Below are 17,135 nucleotides of genomic sequence, written 5' to 3' on the forward strand. Positions count from 1 at the left end.
TGTATGACCAAAAATCCTCAATGTGGCATAAAGGCATGAATAATAAAGTTAAAACAGGTAGTTTTAGCAGGGAAGTTTTTCAGAACCAAGTACTTGCAAGGTAGACCAACAGGTAAAAGACCAATTCTTCTCAGCAATATATTTACTTGACATGCTGTTTCTCCAGTGTCATCCACAGGGTGATGAAAGCCAACAAAAGAGCTGTTTCTGTTTAAATAGCAAGAAGAGAGACATTTCTATGGCGGAAAGTATCAGAACAAATAGTGAGCAGGTAGATGTATCAGAAGCCAAATCAAAAGGTCCAAATGTTTACTCCATAGTCAGCTGTTAGAAAAATTATTTGCTCATTCACAGTATCCTCCTCTGAATCATGGGGATAATAATATGACCCATTTTGGAGGCTTGTTGGGAGGATTAAAGCAATTAATATAGGTGAGTACTTAGAATTGTTCCTGGCATAGGGTGACCGGGCTTCCGTGGTGGCTCAGATGGTAAAGAATATGCTTGCAAAGCAGGAGACCTGGGTTTGATCCCTGGGTTGGGAAGATCCCTTGGAGGAGGTCTTGGCAACTCACTCCAGTATTGCCTGGAGAATCCCATGGACAGAGGAGCCTGACAGGCTACAGTCCACGGGGTCACAAAGAGTCGGACACAACTGAGGCGAATGATGGAGAGGGTGACTGTGTCCTAAGAGAACTACACCTTAAAAACTAGAAAGCAATCAAAACAAGAAGTTATGAAACTCAGAAATAGCGTTAGGCAGCACTGCAAGGATTACAGTACTTTACTGAACTTACAAAGACATTAGATGTTTCCCATTCTACTTTGAAAGGCATGCAGCATCTTTACTAAGAAAATGCTCAGAGTTATACACCAAAGAAAGGGATCAAAAAGCCTACAGGTGATTCACCTTTGAGGGTGAAGAAGTTCTCTCATTATGCCTTTAGCTGAAGTGTGTTCTGCTTTCCTGAGCGTCGGTGTGTTTGCATTTAGACTTTTGTTTTATTTATATAACCACAAATTCCACCTGTGCGTGTATTCACAAAAGCAATAGACACATCATTCCAAGTTCATGAATTCAGATTCTTCCTTACTGCTGACAACAACCACTGTTCCTTTGAATCCACAGCATCAATAAATACCTATTTATAGAGGTATGAACTCAGAGCACTATGTTCTATTCATCCCCCTAAACATTTTACTTAGATAGTATTAACGAAGATCAAAAAGAAAATTAGTCACAAAGGTAGAATCACAAAGTGCATTTCTTTGTGCTGACATGTGAGTTGTCTCTAGTAACCAAAGTGAAGAGCAGTAACCTCCTAAACTGTGGTGAAGCAGCCAGGATTCTCAGCTTTGGAGGGTTGCATGGGTGGGGGAATTAGTTAAAAAATCTTACTCCTTCTTCTGCCCTTAATCCAGTAGAAAATAATTTTCCCACTAACCATGGGTTAGGAGATAAATTTACAGCATGGTAAAATATTACTTATTATCCAAAAGTCAACTTTAAAGTATATCATTTATTCACACACACACACAAACACACACACACTCACACACATGCACACACATGCACACACACACCCAGAGCTATTGCAGCTTTGATTCCAGAACACCAAAATAATAAAAATATCACAATAAAGTGAGTCACATGAAATTTCTGCTTTCCCAGAGCATGTAAAAGTTATATTTACATTATACCATAGCCTGCTAAGTATGCAATAGCATTCAGTTCAGTTCAGTCGCTCAGTTGTGTCCGACTCTCCGCGACCCCATGAACCACAGCACGCCAGGCCTCCCTGTCCATCACCAACTCCCAGAGTTCACTCAAACTCATGTCCATCAAGTCGGTGATGCCATCCAGCCATCTCACTCTCTGTTGTCCCCTTCTCCTCCCGCCCCCCAATCCCTCCCAGCATCAGAGTCTTTTCCAGTGAGTCAACTCGTCGCATGAGGTGGCCAAAGTATTGGAGTTATGTCTAAAAAATATATACATGCCTTAACTTAAAAACACTTTATTGTCAAAAAATGCTAACCATCATTTGACAATGCAGGGTTGCCATGAACCTTCAATTTATAAGGAAAAAAAAAAAATACAGAGTGTCTGGGAAGCACAATAAAAGGAAGTATGCCTGTACAGTCGTCCTTATATTTACACACAGTCAGCCCTCTGTACCTGCAGGATCCACACCAATGACTGACTCAATCCACAGATGTGGAAACTATGGTACAGAGGGCAAACTGTACTTCACCATTTTATATACAGGACTTGACCATCCACATCCACATGGGTTTTGGAACCTGTCTGGGCTCCTGGAACCAACCCCCATGGATATCAAGGGATGATGACTGTACATAGAAACCACCATCAAAGGGTCAAAGTAGACAACATTAACCAGTCCCTTCAGCAAATATTTGCAAAAAATAAAAAGATTCAATTTTTTTTTTAAGTGCAAGCAAAATTTATCTTCCATCGTGGGAAAGCATCCAGTTTCTTCATCCGTTTAGTAAGTTTTGAAGAAAGAGTTCCTTTCCTTGAATATATATTTCCTTTGTTTGATTTTATGAAACATCTTCCTGCAAAGCTTTGATGTATACATTGAATACAATACAACGAATTCCATTAAATACTGGCACTGAACCATTTTAATATGTATTTAGATTGTTTCAAGGAACAAATAAGATCCAAGCAGTAGTCTTTCGCATTCAGATCTCCAGCCAGCCGTTCATTTCCGTAGTCTAACCAACATCAAATATGGGGTTGTTCCTTCAGTCTTCAGTTCACTGTCGAAAAGACCACACAATTATCAAAATCGGGCACATAAAACTTTATTGATGTAGTTGGAGTAACACCACCATTATCATCACCACTACTGCAGTACTACCAAGTCTTTATTAACTGCTTCAACCTAAGACATGATGGTTAATTGATTGATTCTAGTTCCCCATGAGACACAGCAGAAAGCATGCTGTGGAAGCCTTGCTGTTGTTTAGTTGCTAACTTGTGTCTGACTCTTTGTGACCCCACAGACTGCAGCCCACCAGGCTCCTCTGTCCATGGGATTTCCCAGGCAAGAGTACTGGAGTGGGTTGCCATGCCCTCCTCCAGGGAATCTCCCCGACCCAGGGACCAACCCACACCTGTTGCACTGCAGGTGGATTTTTTACCACTGATCCACTAGGGAAGCCCCATGGACGCATTACCTTATGTAAATGCCTCCAGCTGTAAGAGAACAGGAGCGAGAGTGTATTTGCCCTTCTACTCAGTGAAGACACGCACCAGAGTGACTTGAGATGGAACACATAAATCAACTGTTCCCTCGGAATGTTTTAGTTCAGTGGGTTTATCATAGCCTAAACTTCTCTCCTCAGTGTGTGAATCTAGTTCAATGTATGTATAAATATATATGCATATTTATATGCACACACATTGATATCTGTGTGCACATGTATACATACATATATATATACACACATATATATACATGCGTATTTTATTGTTGCTCTTTTGCTATTTTTAAACAACCTGATCTTTAATATCCAGAAGACCATTTCTCTGGTGTTCAATTCGAGAAACATCTATATGTTTTAATGTTTGAAAAAAAATCCTTGCTTTTTGTACTTATTGAAAAATAGCACAGAACTCTATTTCATAAGTGATTTAAGAGATGTGCCAAGATAAATTTTAAATGTATGTGATTCTTTTTTTCCTTGCAAGAATGGCCACTTTTATATTCCAGTTCCTCCCTAAAGTTATAATTCCATTTTCTTTTGGTGACTCTAGATTGACCAAACCATACTACCACTTACATTCTCAAACAACCAATTGGTCAGATTTCATTTTGCAAATATGAAAGCTACCATTATAGGTATATCATTACTATTAGAACTTTATAAAAAATCATAAAACCAAAGGTCATATTCAATCCAGTTTCCCTGCTTCAATTAGATTTTCCCATTTGGCCTTTCCCAAGTCATAGGAGGAAAAAAGTCTTTAAAACTACCTTTATTAATTAACTGCAGCTAAAGCACTGGCCATAGAAGTCACTGTCTCAAATTCATCCTCCTTGTACAAGCCCGAGTCTCAGCACTCAATACAGTCAATACAGAGACCACTTGGTGCTCCCTCCTTTGCTCCCCTCTTGATTCCATTCCCTCTTGGGTCAGAACTGCTGAGACTGGCCATGATGCTCCATGACTCCAAGAGGATGAACCCAATAAGGGGGCTAAAGTTGACCATCCTCCCTTCCCTTGGAAAGTTTGGCTTGCTGTTTTAAGATTTTTTTTAATATGGACCATTTAAAAAGTCTTTATTGAATTTGTTCCAATATTGCTTCTGTCCTTTATGCTTTGGATTTTTGGCCATGATGTATACGGTATCTTAGCTCCTCAACCAGGGAGCGAACCTACATCCCCTCCATTGAAAGGTGAAGTCTTAACCACCAGACCACCAAGGAAGTCACCATGTTTGCCTTTCTAGTCTAAACTCTTCATCTCTTCCCCTCATGAAATGACTTTTTTTCCTTGATTCTAAAATGTACACATTTCACCTAATATTACACTTCTGAGGCTTAATTTTTCTTTATTAGATGTTGCAGGGCTACTGACCAAAAAAAGTTAATAACTTAGCATCTGGGGGCCCAGAGATTTTAGAAAGCTTGATCCTTAATGGCTGCATCTCTAGTCTCTAATTACATACATCACTAGCAAAGTGAAGCATTGTTGCAGTATGTTTTGAAAAGGGCGATGGATCTGCCTGAATTTCTAGACTGATGCTAATCATAGGGGACCTGATTTCTTCACATCAGGCACCGTGCAAAAGACTTTCAGAAAATGGGTTTCTGCCCTAGAGAGAACAGACGGGGACATTTAAAAGCTGCCAGAACAGGAAGTTTTTAATCACTTTCAAAATGATTCATGTAATTACAGACTATGTTTTCCTTTAAGTGATAATTTCATGGAGTATTATGGAAATGAGATTTGAACTCAGAAGTCTTTTTTTTCACCAACCTGTCACTTCAGATTCTGTCAGCATTAGAAAGTGATTTGATGGTTTCAACTATCATTTCCACTGCTTTAGGGGTCATTATCACTGACTCACTCACTCATTATTAGGTAGTTATTAAAGATACTTGTCCTTAACAATACAGGAAATAAAGTGGAAAATAAAGAACTATTCTTGCCCTCTTGACATTTACAATCTCTTTGATTTGAGATACAGACATGGAAATTTAACTAAATACACACTTTTTATGATTAAAATGCCTATCAATGGCACAGAAAATACGAGCAATGGAGGAACAAGAATGGCGGAGGAGATGATCTGTACTGTTTGGAGTAAGCGTTGAAGCTAAGACTGGGCTTGTTTTATACTGAAGAGGAGGGAAAAGATACCTAAATTTATTCATTCATTTACTCATAAAGTAAGTATTCATACATCAGATTTCAGGGATTCAGTCAGTGGTAAGCAAGATCAATACAGTTCCCATTCTCAAAGAACTGGGAGACAGACAGGAAACACAGGATTACATAAGTATTCACGGATTGGATTCTTACTCAAGTAGGATGAATGTCAAACACGTTCAACAGGGGTCATGCAGCGAGAAGGTGGTGGGGGAAGAAAGGCCTTACCTTGTAGAGACAGCCTTAGATACCTTCGTCCTAGGAGTTTCAGGCCAGAGTGCCACCTTGGATTTTAGTTCTTTGTTCTAAAATTGAAAAAAAATTCTGTCAGTTGTTTCACTTGCTATTATTTTCTCCCATTCTGAGAAACTTCACACTACAGTCCTCCACTCTACCAACTGAGTTATCGAAGGAATTGCTATTTTCTCCCATTCTGAAGGCTGTCTTCTCAGATGAAACAACTGACAAAGAATTAATCTCCAAAATATACAAGCAGCTCCTGAAGCCCAATTCCAGAAAAATAAACGACCCAATCAAAAAATGGGCCAAAGAACTAAACAGACATTTCTCCAAAGAAGACATACAGATGGCTAACAAACACATGAAAAAATGCTCAACATCCCTCATAATCAGAGAAATGCAAATCAAAACCACAATGAGATACCATTTCACACCAGTCAGAATGGCTGCTATCCAAAAGTCCACATGCAATAAATACTGGAGAGGGTGTGGAGAAAAGGGAACCCTCTTACACTGTTGGTGGGAGTGCAAACTAGTACAGCCACTATGGAAAACAGTGTGGAGATTCCTCAAAAAACTGGAAATAGAACTGCCATATGATCCAGCAATCACACTCCTGAGAATACACACCAAGGAAACCAGAATTGAAAGAGACACATGTACTCCAGTGTTCATGGCAGCACTGTTTATAATAGCCAGGACATGGAAGCAACCTAGATGTCCATCTGCAGACAAATGGATAAGAAAGCTTTGGTACATATACACAATGGAGTATTACTCAGCCATTAAAAAGAATGCATTTGAACCAGTTCTAATGAGATGGATGAAACTATTATACAGAGCCTATTATACAGAGTGAAGAAAGCCAGAAAGAAAAACACCAATACAGAATACTAACGCATATATATGGAATTTAGAAAGATGGAAATGATAACCCTGTATACGAGACAGCAAAAGAGACACAGGTGTATAGAACAGTCTTTGGGACTCTGTGGGAGAGGGTGAGGGTGGGATAATTTGGGAGAATGGCATTGAAACATGTATATTATCATATGTGAAACGAATCATCAGTCCAGGTTTGACGTATGATACAGGATGCTCGGGGCTGGTGCACGGGGATGACCCAGAGGGAGGATAAGGGGAGGAGGGAGGTGGGAGGGGGATTCAAGAAGGGGAACACATGTACACCCGGGGTGGATTCATGTCAATGTATGGCAAAACCAACCAATATAATATTGTAAAGTAATTAGCCTCCAATAAAAAAAAAATTAAGAACAACAACAACAAAATATATATAGATTCAAAAAAAAAATAAAGGCGGAATCATATTCTGTTGCGAATATATTAAAAAAAATAATTGAAAAAAATTGAAAAAAAAAAAACGTGCAGAGATCACACAGGCAGCACCTTTACTGGTCCCACGCTCAGTAATCCTGGTTGACCCACCACCTACATCCCTCCTTAGCAGTCAATTTGCTGTTCCAGTCATTCTGTTAGAACACAGAATGTAAGCTAGTTGAGAGTCCCTAAATATCACTTCCAAAGCCACACACCTTGAAAGGTGCCTAATTTACCAAGGGATTCAAATTTAGTATTTCGGCTTAGCTTCTGAAATTCAACAGCTGAACTCTGTTTCATTTTACAGTTTCTTTTATATGGACAGACGCAAAGAACTTCATGAAAGAACTTTATTAAAGAACCTTTTGAAAGATATCCACAATATTGATTACACGTTTGTCTTTCTGGTGCAATCTCTTGATTAGACACTCCATGAACACAGGCGCCATCTGTTCTTTCGGTTCATGGAATCCTTAGTCTCAATTTTCTCATCGAAGCCTCTGTGTCTTTCTTCCTATACTAGTGGTAAATGATACACAGCCTGTCTATCATATATCAGTGGAAGAAACATATCATATGATCATAATATTTCAAATCTGGATGCACCCTGGGACTTCCTTGGGTTTACCTGGAAGACAAGGTGAAATGGGCTAGGTGGAAAAAAAGGGAGAGAAAAAGGATGGAGGCACAGTTCTGAAAGCGTAAGCCTGAGATCAACAGTTTTAATAGCCCCTCGGAACCTATTAGGACTGCACATCCTCAATTCCCAACCAAAGCATTGAATCTAAAACCCAGGGTGGACAAGCGATAGGCTTTAAGATATTTGCTCACATAGGAGAGCCTATTGGACTGAAGGAGTGATTTTCAGTGTTGGTTATATATTGGGATTACCTGGGAGATTTCCAACCTATTGATGCTTGGGTCCTACACCCAAAGTTTCTGTTTCATTTGGTTGCAGTCAGGGTTCTGGAGGTCTCAAAACTCCACAGGTGATACTAATGTGCATTTAAGATGAAGACCCACTGAACTAAGAAAAGCCAAGACAAGATATGAACTTTGTACCTTCTCATCCCTCAGCATCTACATGGAATAATAATTAAAAGATGGAGCAAAATTCTTCCTACATGAATCATTTCACTGTGATATTTAAGAGTTAAGTGCCTAAATCTCACCCAGGAAAGGTATTTCGGATTTGACAAACTGATGATAAAGCAGTTCCTTGTATAATGGAGATAAATTGAATATACATTCCAAACAAGTGCATGCATTTATCAGGGTCAAGTACAAGACTGAGAAAAACTCCTTTCTGTACAATACTTTATAAGTCATGAAGCACAACTTGAAACTCAATATCATGATGACAACTAGCACTGGAACAAAAATATCGTTGTGGCTGGACAGGTATGTAGAAATTATTGGGAGTTTTTCCAAATAAACTCCTACTTTCTCAAGTTGTTAGGTTCCAAAAAATAAGTGTAAGTGTTATCATCTTAGACTGTCTTTATTTTCACATATTTCAACTTCTGTGGTGATTTATTTCATCAGATAAAATTAGGTCTTTAATTTTTATTCATGGACTTTCATATGTTTTAATTAGACCAACTAAAGGTATGAGTTTTATTACATCATTACTTTACAAAATTATAAATTAATGGCCAGAGTAACAGTGTCAGACTTTGTTTTTTTGGGCTCCAAAATCACTGCAGATGCTGATTGCAGCCATGAAATTAAAAGACGCTTGCTCCTTGGAAGGAAAGTTATGACCAACCTTGATAGTATATTAAAAAGCAGAGACATTACTTTGCCAACAAAGGTCCGTCTAGTCAAGGCAATGGTTTTTCCCGTGGTCATGTATGGATGTGAGAGTTGGACTGTGAAGAAGGCTGACCGCCGAAGAATCGATGCTTTTGAACTGTGGTGTTGGAGAAGACTCTTGAGAGTCCCTTATACTGCAAGGAGATCCAACCAGTCCATTCTAGAGGAGATCAATCCTGGATGTTCATTGGAGGGACTGATGCTAAAGCTGAAACTGCAATACTTTGGCCACCTCATGCGACAAGTTGACTCACTGGAAAAGACTCTGATGCTGGGAAAGGTTGGGGGCGGGAGGAGAAGGGGACGACGGAGAATGAGATGGCTGGATGGCATCACCGACTCTGTGGACATGAGTTTGAGTGAACTCCGGGAGTTGGTGATGGACAGGGAGGCCTGGCGTGCTGTGATTCATGGGGTCGCGGAGAGTCGGACACGACTGAGCGACTGAACTGAACTGAACTGAACTGAAGTCCACCATATTGAGTCTACCAAAGGATAGTTCACTGACACAATTTTCCAAAAGAACTGAATTTTTGCATACTTAAACTGCTAGCAAAACAGTCTTGGAAGTAAATTAAATTTTAGGGATGGTGGTGATTACATAAAGTAGGATACTCTTCAAAGTCTAGAAAATGGAGTAATTTCTGAAGATGCATCTCCATATGAGCAGGTCATTAGTGAAGATGTTAGAAATGCATGAAATGTAAGATAAATTTCAGAGCTGTAAATTAAGATGATGAAGATATGCCAAGTAGAAAGAAAAGTAAATAATTTTGGCAGAGTTAAGCAGAAATTTCCTGGTGAGACTTAAAAGAGGTTTAAAATCCTCAAAGATTGAAAAGAAAAAAGAGAGCAGCTTTAGATGAGTGAATTTTTACTCCCCTCGTGGAGGGAGGAAAAAAATCCCTGCTGGTTAGAAAAAAAGTACTTTTTTTCATGATTCAAAACTCTAGAAAATAGAAAAAAAGTTAATGTAATAGCTGTGACAATGGCTCAAATACATATAAATGACCTGAAACTTTAACATTATAACTATTCACTTCTAAATATATATGCTAAGTGTATAGAAATAAATATAATTCCTAAATTTATATACCTATGTGTATATTGACACACATGCATATTCTCACATACATACACTTATTTGATCACCCAGATAAGTAGATAGTGGGGGAAGAAAAGCATGTGCTTCAAGCCAGGAAGACTTGAATGCAGCTGAGTCATTTGGAACAAGGGTCTTAATTTCTCCGAATCTCAGTTTACTCCCTTAGGGAATGTAGTAATTAATAACTTTCACCCAAAGTAGCTTTAAGGATTAAACAAAATGAAATATGCAGCATGGCTTCAAAGAGACACGTGTGTTGATTATGGATGAGAAAAAGATGCTGTCTATATGGTTTAGAAAGTTGACGTCTTTAAAAGGGTTGTTCAGCTCTAGTGATCAATTTTTCATAAACAGAATCAGCTCACACTGTTATTTCAAAATAGGTCACGGTCTTAAGTTTGCAATGCAAGACAGTACACCCCTGCACATGTCACTGCAGTTTAAGACCTTCTTAACAAAGCACTGACCAGGGCTAGACTAGAAACAGGCTCACTCCAGCTCAAGTACTCACTCAGTTCAGGTACCTAGTTCAAGATCACAGGCTCAGAGAGGCCCTTCCTGACTCCCATCACTTTGTAACTGTCACACTGTTTTGCTCTTCTTGGAGCAGTTACTCTTCCCTAATTAAGCTGTGCATTTATTTGTTCACGTATTTATTGTACACGTCTTCAATTAAAATACAGCTAGATGAGATCAGGACAGTCTGTCCTGTTTATGCCATATATTTACCTCTTGGAACATTTCCTGGTACATCATAAACACACAAAACTATCTGCTGAATAAATAAATTAATGTAGCTTGGATGAGTTTTATTAAAGCTGAAATGGGCATTATAACATTCCCTACAGGACGGGAAACTATTTGTCTGCTGAAGATAATACATTTCAAAATCATAAAGACATTCATCAATACCGCTATAATTTGAAGACTTTTTACATAAAAAAGTGTTAAAAAATAGTAGTTTGACTCGGCCTCATACAGAGAATCTTAGGCAGTACTGAGAGATGCTGTCCCATCACTGTGGGTTTTTTTTTTAGTGAAGAGGCTATAGGAATTGCAGCATTGTATAGATGGACTGCACGCAACGAAGAAGTTTCATGAAGGGAATGGCATCTGTTGCTTCCTCCTATTACACTGAATGGCTAGTCAGCAATTATTTGCTAAATTTGAGGACACAGAAGCAATACAATGAGAGCAATACGTTTTTCTGGTTTAACTATTACACCAAAAGGTCAATTGGCCTTAGTAGTGTATGGGTTGCCAGGTTACTTAGGACAATAAAACTAGCTTTGGGGATGATGCAAATAGAGACACAACTAAAAAACATAAGATTGACTTAGAAGCAGTAGCACCATTGATGCCCTGACTCTGTGAAGAGGGCTGGCACTTAATTAGGGATGACCAGCGCCTAAGACCATAATGAAAGATCAGAGAAAGACGACAACCTCTCCAACTGAAATGTACTACAGATTATGACAGGATTCCCTGGTAGCTCAAATGGTAAAGAGTCTGCCTGCAATGCGGAAGACCCAGGTTCAATCCCTGAGTTGGGAAGTTCCCCTGGAGAAGGAAATGGCCACCCACTCCAGTATTCTTGCCTGGAGAATCCCATGGAGGGAAGAGCCTGGCAAGCTACAGTCGTGGAGTCGCAGAGTCAGACACGGCCGGGTTGTCACTGAGAGGGACAGATTATGATCATTAAAGCAGGAGCCAGACAGGCAGGGACACCTCGGGAACTGATTTCCAGTCTAAAACTTCAGCCTAGGATACACAGGCATTTCAAATTCATGACGGAGGGCCAGACTGCTCAATAGGGAAACAGCTAAGAAGTCAGATCCCTACCTCACACCCGACTGCTTTGAATTACAGATAAACCTGGATCTGAAGGAGAATCCCAGCTCAAAATGGGAATCTCAGCACCTGTGCTTTTCATCTCAGCTTTCTTAGATTTCATTAACACAACAGCAAAGGAGTTTTAAAATTGAAATCCCTTAATAATAAAGAGGGTTAAAAAGAGGGCTGTTAGCAGGTCAGAAATGTCAGAACTGAAAGACAGAAAGTGAGCTGAAGGTGCAGCTGTGGCAGCCAAAGGAGATGTCTGATCCAGCAGACATGGACAAACTGGAGCGCGTATCAACAATCTTAAAAATGGATCTGGTCTTCGAGTTATCAGTTCTGTTTCTAAAACTTTATCTTGAGGAAGGAAGCAATTATACAAATAATCAGTAATACTTATACAGGTACGTTGAGTTCATTGCTCTTTACAAAAGCTATACTGGAAAGCAATCCAACAGTAAGGATTAAGTTAATTAGATTATTTCATAACAGTACAGTAGGAACCTTTGGTGGCTAATTATATGGATAATGTTAATTTAATTTGACTGGTAAGCAAAGACCTTCTTGTTATACCTTAGAATGGCCTAAAGGCCTTTCATGATCTAGCCCCTTGGAAGCACCCACAATGGCCTCCTGTCTGGCTACCTGACATGCCCAACCACCCAGTTTCCACAAAGTTCATGCTGAAATTCATTTTTCTAGAGCGGTTCTTCCCACCCACCAATCTGAATGGTCCACATACACTCCTCCACCCAGGTGTCATTGCCCAGAGCATCTTATCCTTTTCCTGCAGAGCCTTTCCATGATACTGTAGTTACATGCTAATGTCTGTCTGTCTGTCTCCCTCACTAGATAGTACATTCCAGAGAGCAAGGCTCATGTCTACTTTGTTTAACACTGTTTTCCCAAACTTAGTGCCAACACCACAGTACCCACTCATTAAGAATTTACAGACTTAATTACATAATTAACGATACAGAAAAAGTTGATGAAACAAATAAAAGTTTACAATAAAATGGTGCCATATATAGTCTGTATCTTTAATATATGCACACAAGTATGTAACAGGCACAAAATTCCCACAGAAATAGAGATATATCTAAAACCGTGCTGAATAACTGCCCATGGGCAGTATATTTGAGAGATTTTCTTATTATATTTGCTTATCCATCTTTCCTACTTTGTACAGGATGAATGAACATATGTTAGTTATGTAAAAAGAGAAAAATAGTTATTAAAATATGTTAAGAGAAAATATTTTATAAATAACATTTGCCAAAGGCTACTATGTAACAAAAGCTGTGAGGAAATGCCTTCAGAGACATTTCTCCTGAGGAAGAGGCTGTAATGTGACCTGAATCACATCACCTGATGTAAACTGACAAGCGATTACGGGTGCTTGAGTGGACATAGATCTGAGCCAACTGTTCTACAATCACTACATTTTTCAGCTCGACGGAGCTATAAGCCTGGCTCTCATCAAACAAACAGTCTCTGATAACTTAGATTAGGTGAGAATCTAAGGAAAATCCAAGATTCCATGAGCTTACTTACCCTCTAGAATAAAGACAACAGTGGTCCTCTAGGAAGGCAGAAATAGAAAAACAAGGGGATGGTTACAAAACTGAAGATGCAAAGTATTTACAGCCTCTCTACGTTACGATGACTTTTTTTCTTCTGTTTGAGGAAAGCAGAAAGAATGTGAAGTGGGAAGAACAGTGAGGTGTGTGCTGGGAGTCGGATCACGGTGCTCCTCTCTGGTCTGTCCGGGGGAGCAGCACAGCTCCAAAAGGCGAGGAGATTTCCACGGAAGGCAGAGCATCTCCGTTTTTCACAGAATAGCACAGCATGACACACAGGGTCCACAATACCGAGGGACGAAGTAGAAAAGGTGAGCAGGCCTAGGCAGCCCGTGAAGAGTCATTCAACAGAGACAGGAGGGGTGACACTGTGCAGCAAGCGAAGCTGGGCTGGAGGCACAGGCGTCCTCACGCGCTCCAACAACCATGAGGCTTTGCTGTGCTTCCTATAAGCGGTGGGGCGGTGAGGGAACACACCAGCCTAGGACTGCAGCTGAACGCCTGAAAAGGGCTTCCCCATCAAGAGGGGATGCAGTGAAGTTGCTCAGTCGTGTCTGACTCTTTGTGACCCCATGGACTGTAGCCTACCAGGCTTCTCCATCCATGGGATTCTCCAGGCAAGAATACTGGAGTGGGTTGCCATTTCCTTCTCCAGGGGATCTTCCCGACCCAGGGATGGGACCCAGGTCTCCCACACTGCAGTCAGACGCTTTACCGTCTGAGCCACCAGGGAAGCCAGCTCAAGACGGGATGAGTGGGCAGAAAATCATGGTGTATCACAGTCAATTATAGATTCATGATAAGTTTTAAAGCACTGAAACATAAGAAAATTTCAATTAGGCTCTTGAAGTCAGTGAGCCCTGAGGCAAAGCTTGCATGCCCTGATGGATGTGGATGAAGAAAGAGGAGGAGAGAAAACATCTCAGGATGTGGGGAAAGGAGACAGCAAACCTGGCTCTCTGGCTGAGCTGATTTCACACAAGAGGGGCCTTGACCAAGCTTCTAATTCAAGTCCACATGGAGAGACAGTATCATTGGTCTCCCCGATAGAGAAAGTATTTCTGAAAATTTGAATGAACCTTTAACGATGACTTAATATTGATGTGTGTTCAGTCACTCAGTTGTGTCCAACTCTGCAACTCCATGGACTGTAGCCCACCAGGCTCCTCTATCCATGGGATTTTCCAAGCAAGAATACTGGAGTGGTTTGCCATTTCCTTCTCTAGGGGATTTTCCCAACACAGGGATTGAACCTGGGTCTTCTGCATTGCAGGCAGATTCCTTACCATTGGAGCCACCAGGAAAGCCCCTAGTATTGATAATAAATAATTATTAAGAGTACCTCCCCGGCAAAGCTATAATTCTTATACATAGAAGGTGTACACACATTCATAAAAAGACACTCATAGACAGACACATACACCTGCATTCACACATAGACACAGACACAGTCACACAGAATCACACAGAGACACATTCACATACAGACATACTTGGACATAGTGTCACACTGGTACACCGTCACACAAGGAACTCACATGCAGGCATGTCACACACACACAGAGGACACAGTCATATACAGACTCACAGATACACTGAACATACACACACTCACATTCACACTGAAATATACAATAGATGGCCTCCTTACCTGGGCTTCCAGTATGTTAACTTTTTCTTGCAGATCTTCAATTCTCTTATCTTGTTCTTTTAAATTATTTTTTAAGGCCTCCATCTAAGAATTGAGAAATAGAAATGAAAAAATCTTGCCAGACAACGGAGAATAGTTCCTTAAGTCAGAAATTGTTCAGGTTTCTGTAGTCACATAATGTTTATCAAATAAACAAAATTAAATCCTGAGCATTAGCAGACTCAGCAGGCTACAGAAAATAGCAGGACAAATTGGCACCTGGGGACAAGAAAGCACACAGCTGGTGCAATTAAACATTCTAATCTTTAGAAAACCTGTCTAAGCCAAGCTCAGCAGGATGCATCCTGTAGGAAGCAACACGGGTCCTTGTCTGTGACTTAGCCCCATAATGCTTTCCTCCTGCAGCAGCAGAGGCCAGTGGACATGGTGGAAAGCCACAGCCTGGCTCAGGGCGACTCCCTGCAGCGGAGATCTGGTCAACCAGCAGCACGTTAAGGTAAGCCCACTTTGCTTTGGAGGAACAACATCTGCTAAGAGGCAACATGGGGGTCATGGGGAGGTGGGGTGACGAAGTCCAGGATGATGCCATGAGAGAGGAAGCACGTGGATTCCAAGGCCACCTCTGCCATTTAGCTACTGTGGACCTCAGCCTTCTTATCTGTAAAATGGGATGCCCCCTCCAGCCTCCCTGGCTCTCAAGTTGCCACGACTCAACTCTCTGACCTTCTGGTGAGATCTAACCAACCAAATACAAATGTTTCAATTGTGTTAGAAAGGCATTTGCATTATCTGGAAGGACTCCATTTAGAAAGGAATATTATACAGCAAACAAAAATGAAGGTCTGGTTTTAAGTCCAAAGAAAATTCCCGAGTCAGATCAATATAAATACTGATGTAAATTGAGTGTGCAATTCACCATCCATCTGGCTGCCATCACAATGACCTCTTTTTATCTGCGGAGACATTTACAGTGAAGAAGGGCCAGAACGCATCCCTGTGCTAACACACCCCCTATGTAAATTAACTGTTTTTCATGAAGTAATGAAAACAGATCATTTCTTCCCTAACAAGGCTGAATCTCTTAATCTAAAAAATCTTGTAAAGAACAGTGTACATTACCTGGCTCAGAACACTGTAAAAAAAAATCACTGAAACCTCTAAAGGATAAATATAATTTCCCAAATATGTTCATTGAGAACATCACAGGTGTGGGCAAGGAGACAAAAGGGGACACTGAAAACAGAGCCATGTCTCATGGGAATAAAAAGGAAACGTCAGTGGGAAGAAGAATCTCAGTTGCTGAGTCCGGACAAGGTGCGTGTATTTGGTCTGCTCGCTGTAAACATACCATCTGCCAGAGAAACACACTTGATTAACCTGACCTCCTGGATGACACTGCGCAGGTTCTGATGCTGGGAGTGAATCACAAACTGCAGATGTGAGATCTGCTCCTGGAGGAGGGAAATCTCCTTTTGAAGATCCTGGCAACTGGAAATGCAAAGGAAAAAAGAAAGGTTTGCTAATGCATTGTACAGCTATTTTTACAGCTAGGCTACCTAGCTCTCCTCCTACACTGCTCTACTACTGGGCAACGTGTGGGTAGGATGCCTTACGCCAAACAAGACACATGAAGACAAACAGCTACGAAGCAGCTTCTGATTAGCTCAGACGTGAACTTGAATGAGCAGATCAGTTCATGTCAAAAGTTCCTCTGTGGCCCCTGTGACTTCCCTCCTTCCAGGAGGTAGCTGAGTCAAGTTGGACTGAGCCAGACGAAGCACTTACAAAACTAATCTGTCTCACCTATGGGAGCACCCATAGACCTAGCAGCCATAACTCACAGGTAATTACATGGGATAGTAGGATTAGAGCATAGGGCCAGGAATTTTCATATATATCAGAAACCAGTTTTCAAGGATACAGGGTTTAATATATGTAGTGAATTCCCTGTGTTTGCCTTTTTTGGGAGAGGGGGGAGTTTCTTTTGTTAGTTTAACTACCTATAAATAAGACAGGAAAAACATTAAATCCTGGCTAATATTTTGAGTGCCTATCAACATTGGTAAAGAAAGATGAGTGAAATTTGACTTTAGATTATTCATCCTTTCCCAAAGCTCCATTTAGGTAACTGGTATTGATTATTCAGCTTTTGACTATTTATCTTCTT

At 40.4% G+C, this 17,135-nt stretch overlaps 1 protein-coding gene across 2 annotated transcripts in view; it reads right to left on the reverse strand.

The window, feature by feature from the left end:
* The window catches only part of CCDC68 (coiled-coil domain containing 68), a 60,949-nt gene continuing 43,814 nt past the window's right edge, over positions 1 to 17,135 (reverse strand). For both annotated transcript variants that reach the window (XM_055417400.2, XM_055417401.2), the window contains exons 8-11: positions 16,351 to 16,456; positions 14,969 to 15,052; positions 5,632 to 5,708; positions 1 to 2,784 (exon numbers count right to left, since the gene is read on the reverse strand). In XM_055417400.2, the coding sequence (XP_055273375.2) occupies positions 2,727 to 2,784; positions 5,632 to 5,708; positions 14,969 to 15,052; positions 16,351 to 16,456 (325 nt within the window). In that variant the 3' untranslated portion in view covers positions 1 to 2,726. The remainder of the gene's footprint in view (positions 2,785 to 5,631; positions 5,709 to 14,968; positions 15,053 to 16,350; positions 16,457 to 17,135) is intronic.

This window comes from Moschus berezovskii, chromosome 28, assembly GCF_049115385.1.
Source record: "Moschus berezovskii isolate FMDL1 chromosome 28, NW_MosBer_1.0, whole genome shotgun sequence".
Classification (NCBI taxonomy): domain Eukaryota; kingdom Metazoa; phylum Chordata; class Mammalia; order Artiodactyla; family Moschidae; genus Moschus; species Moschus berezovskii.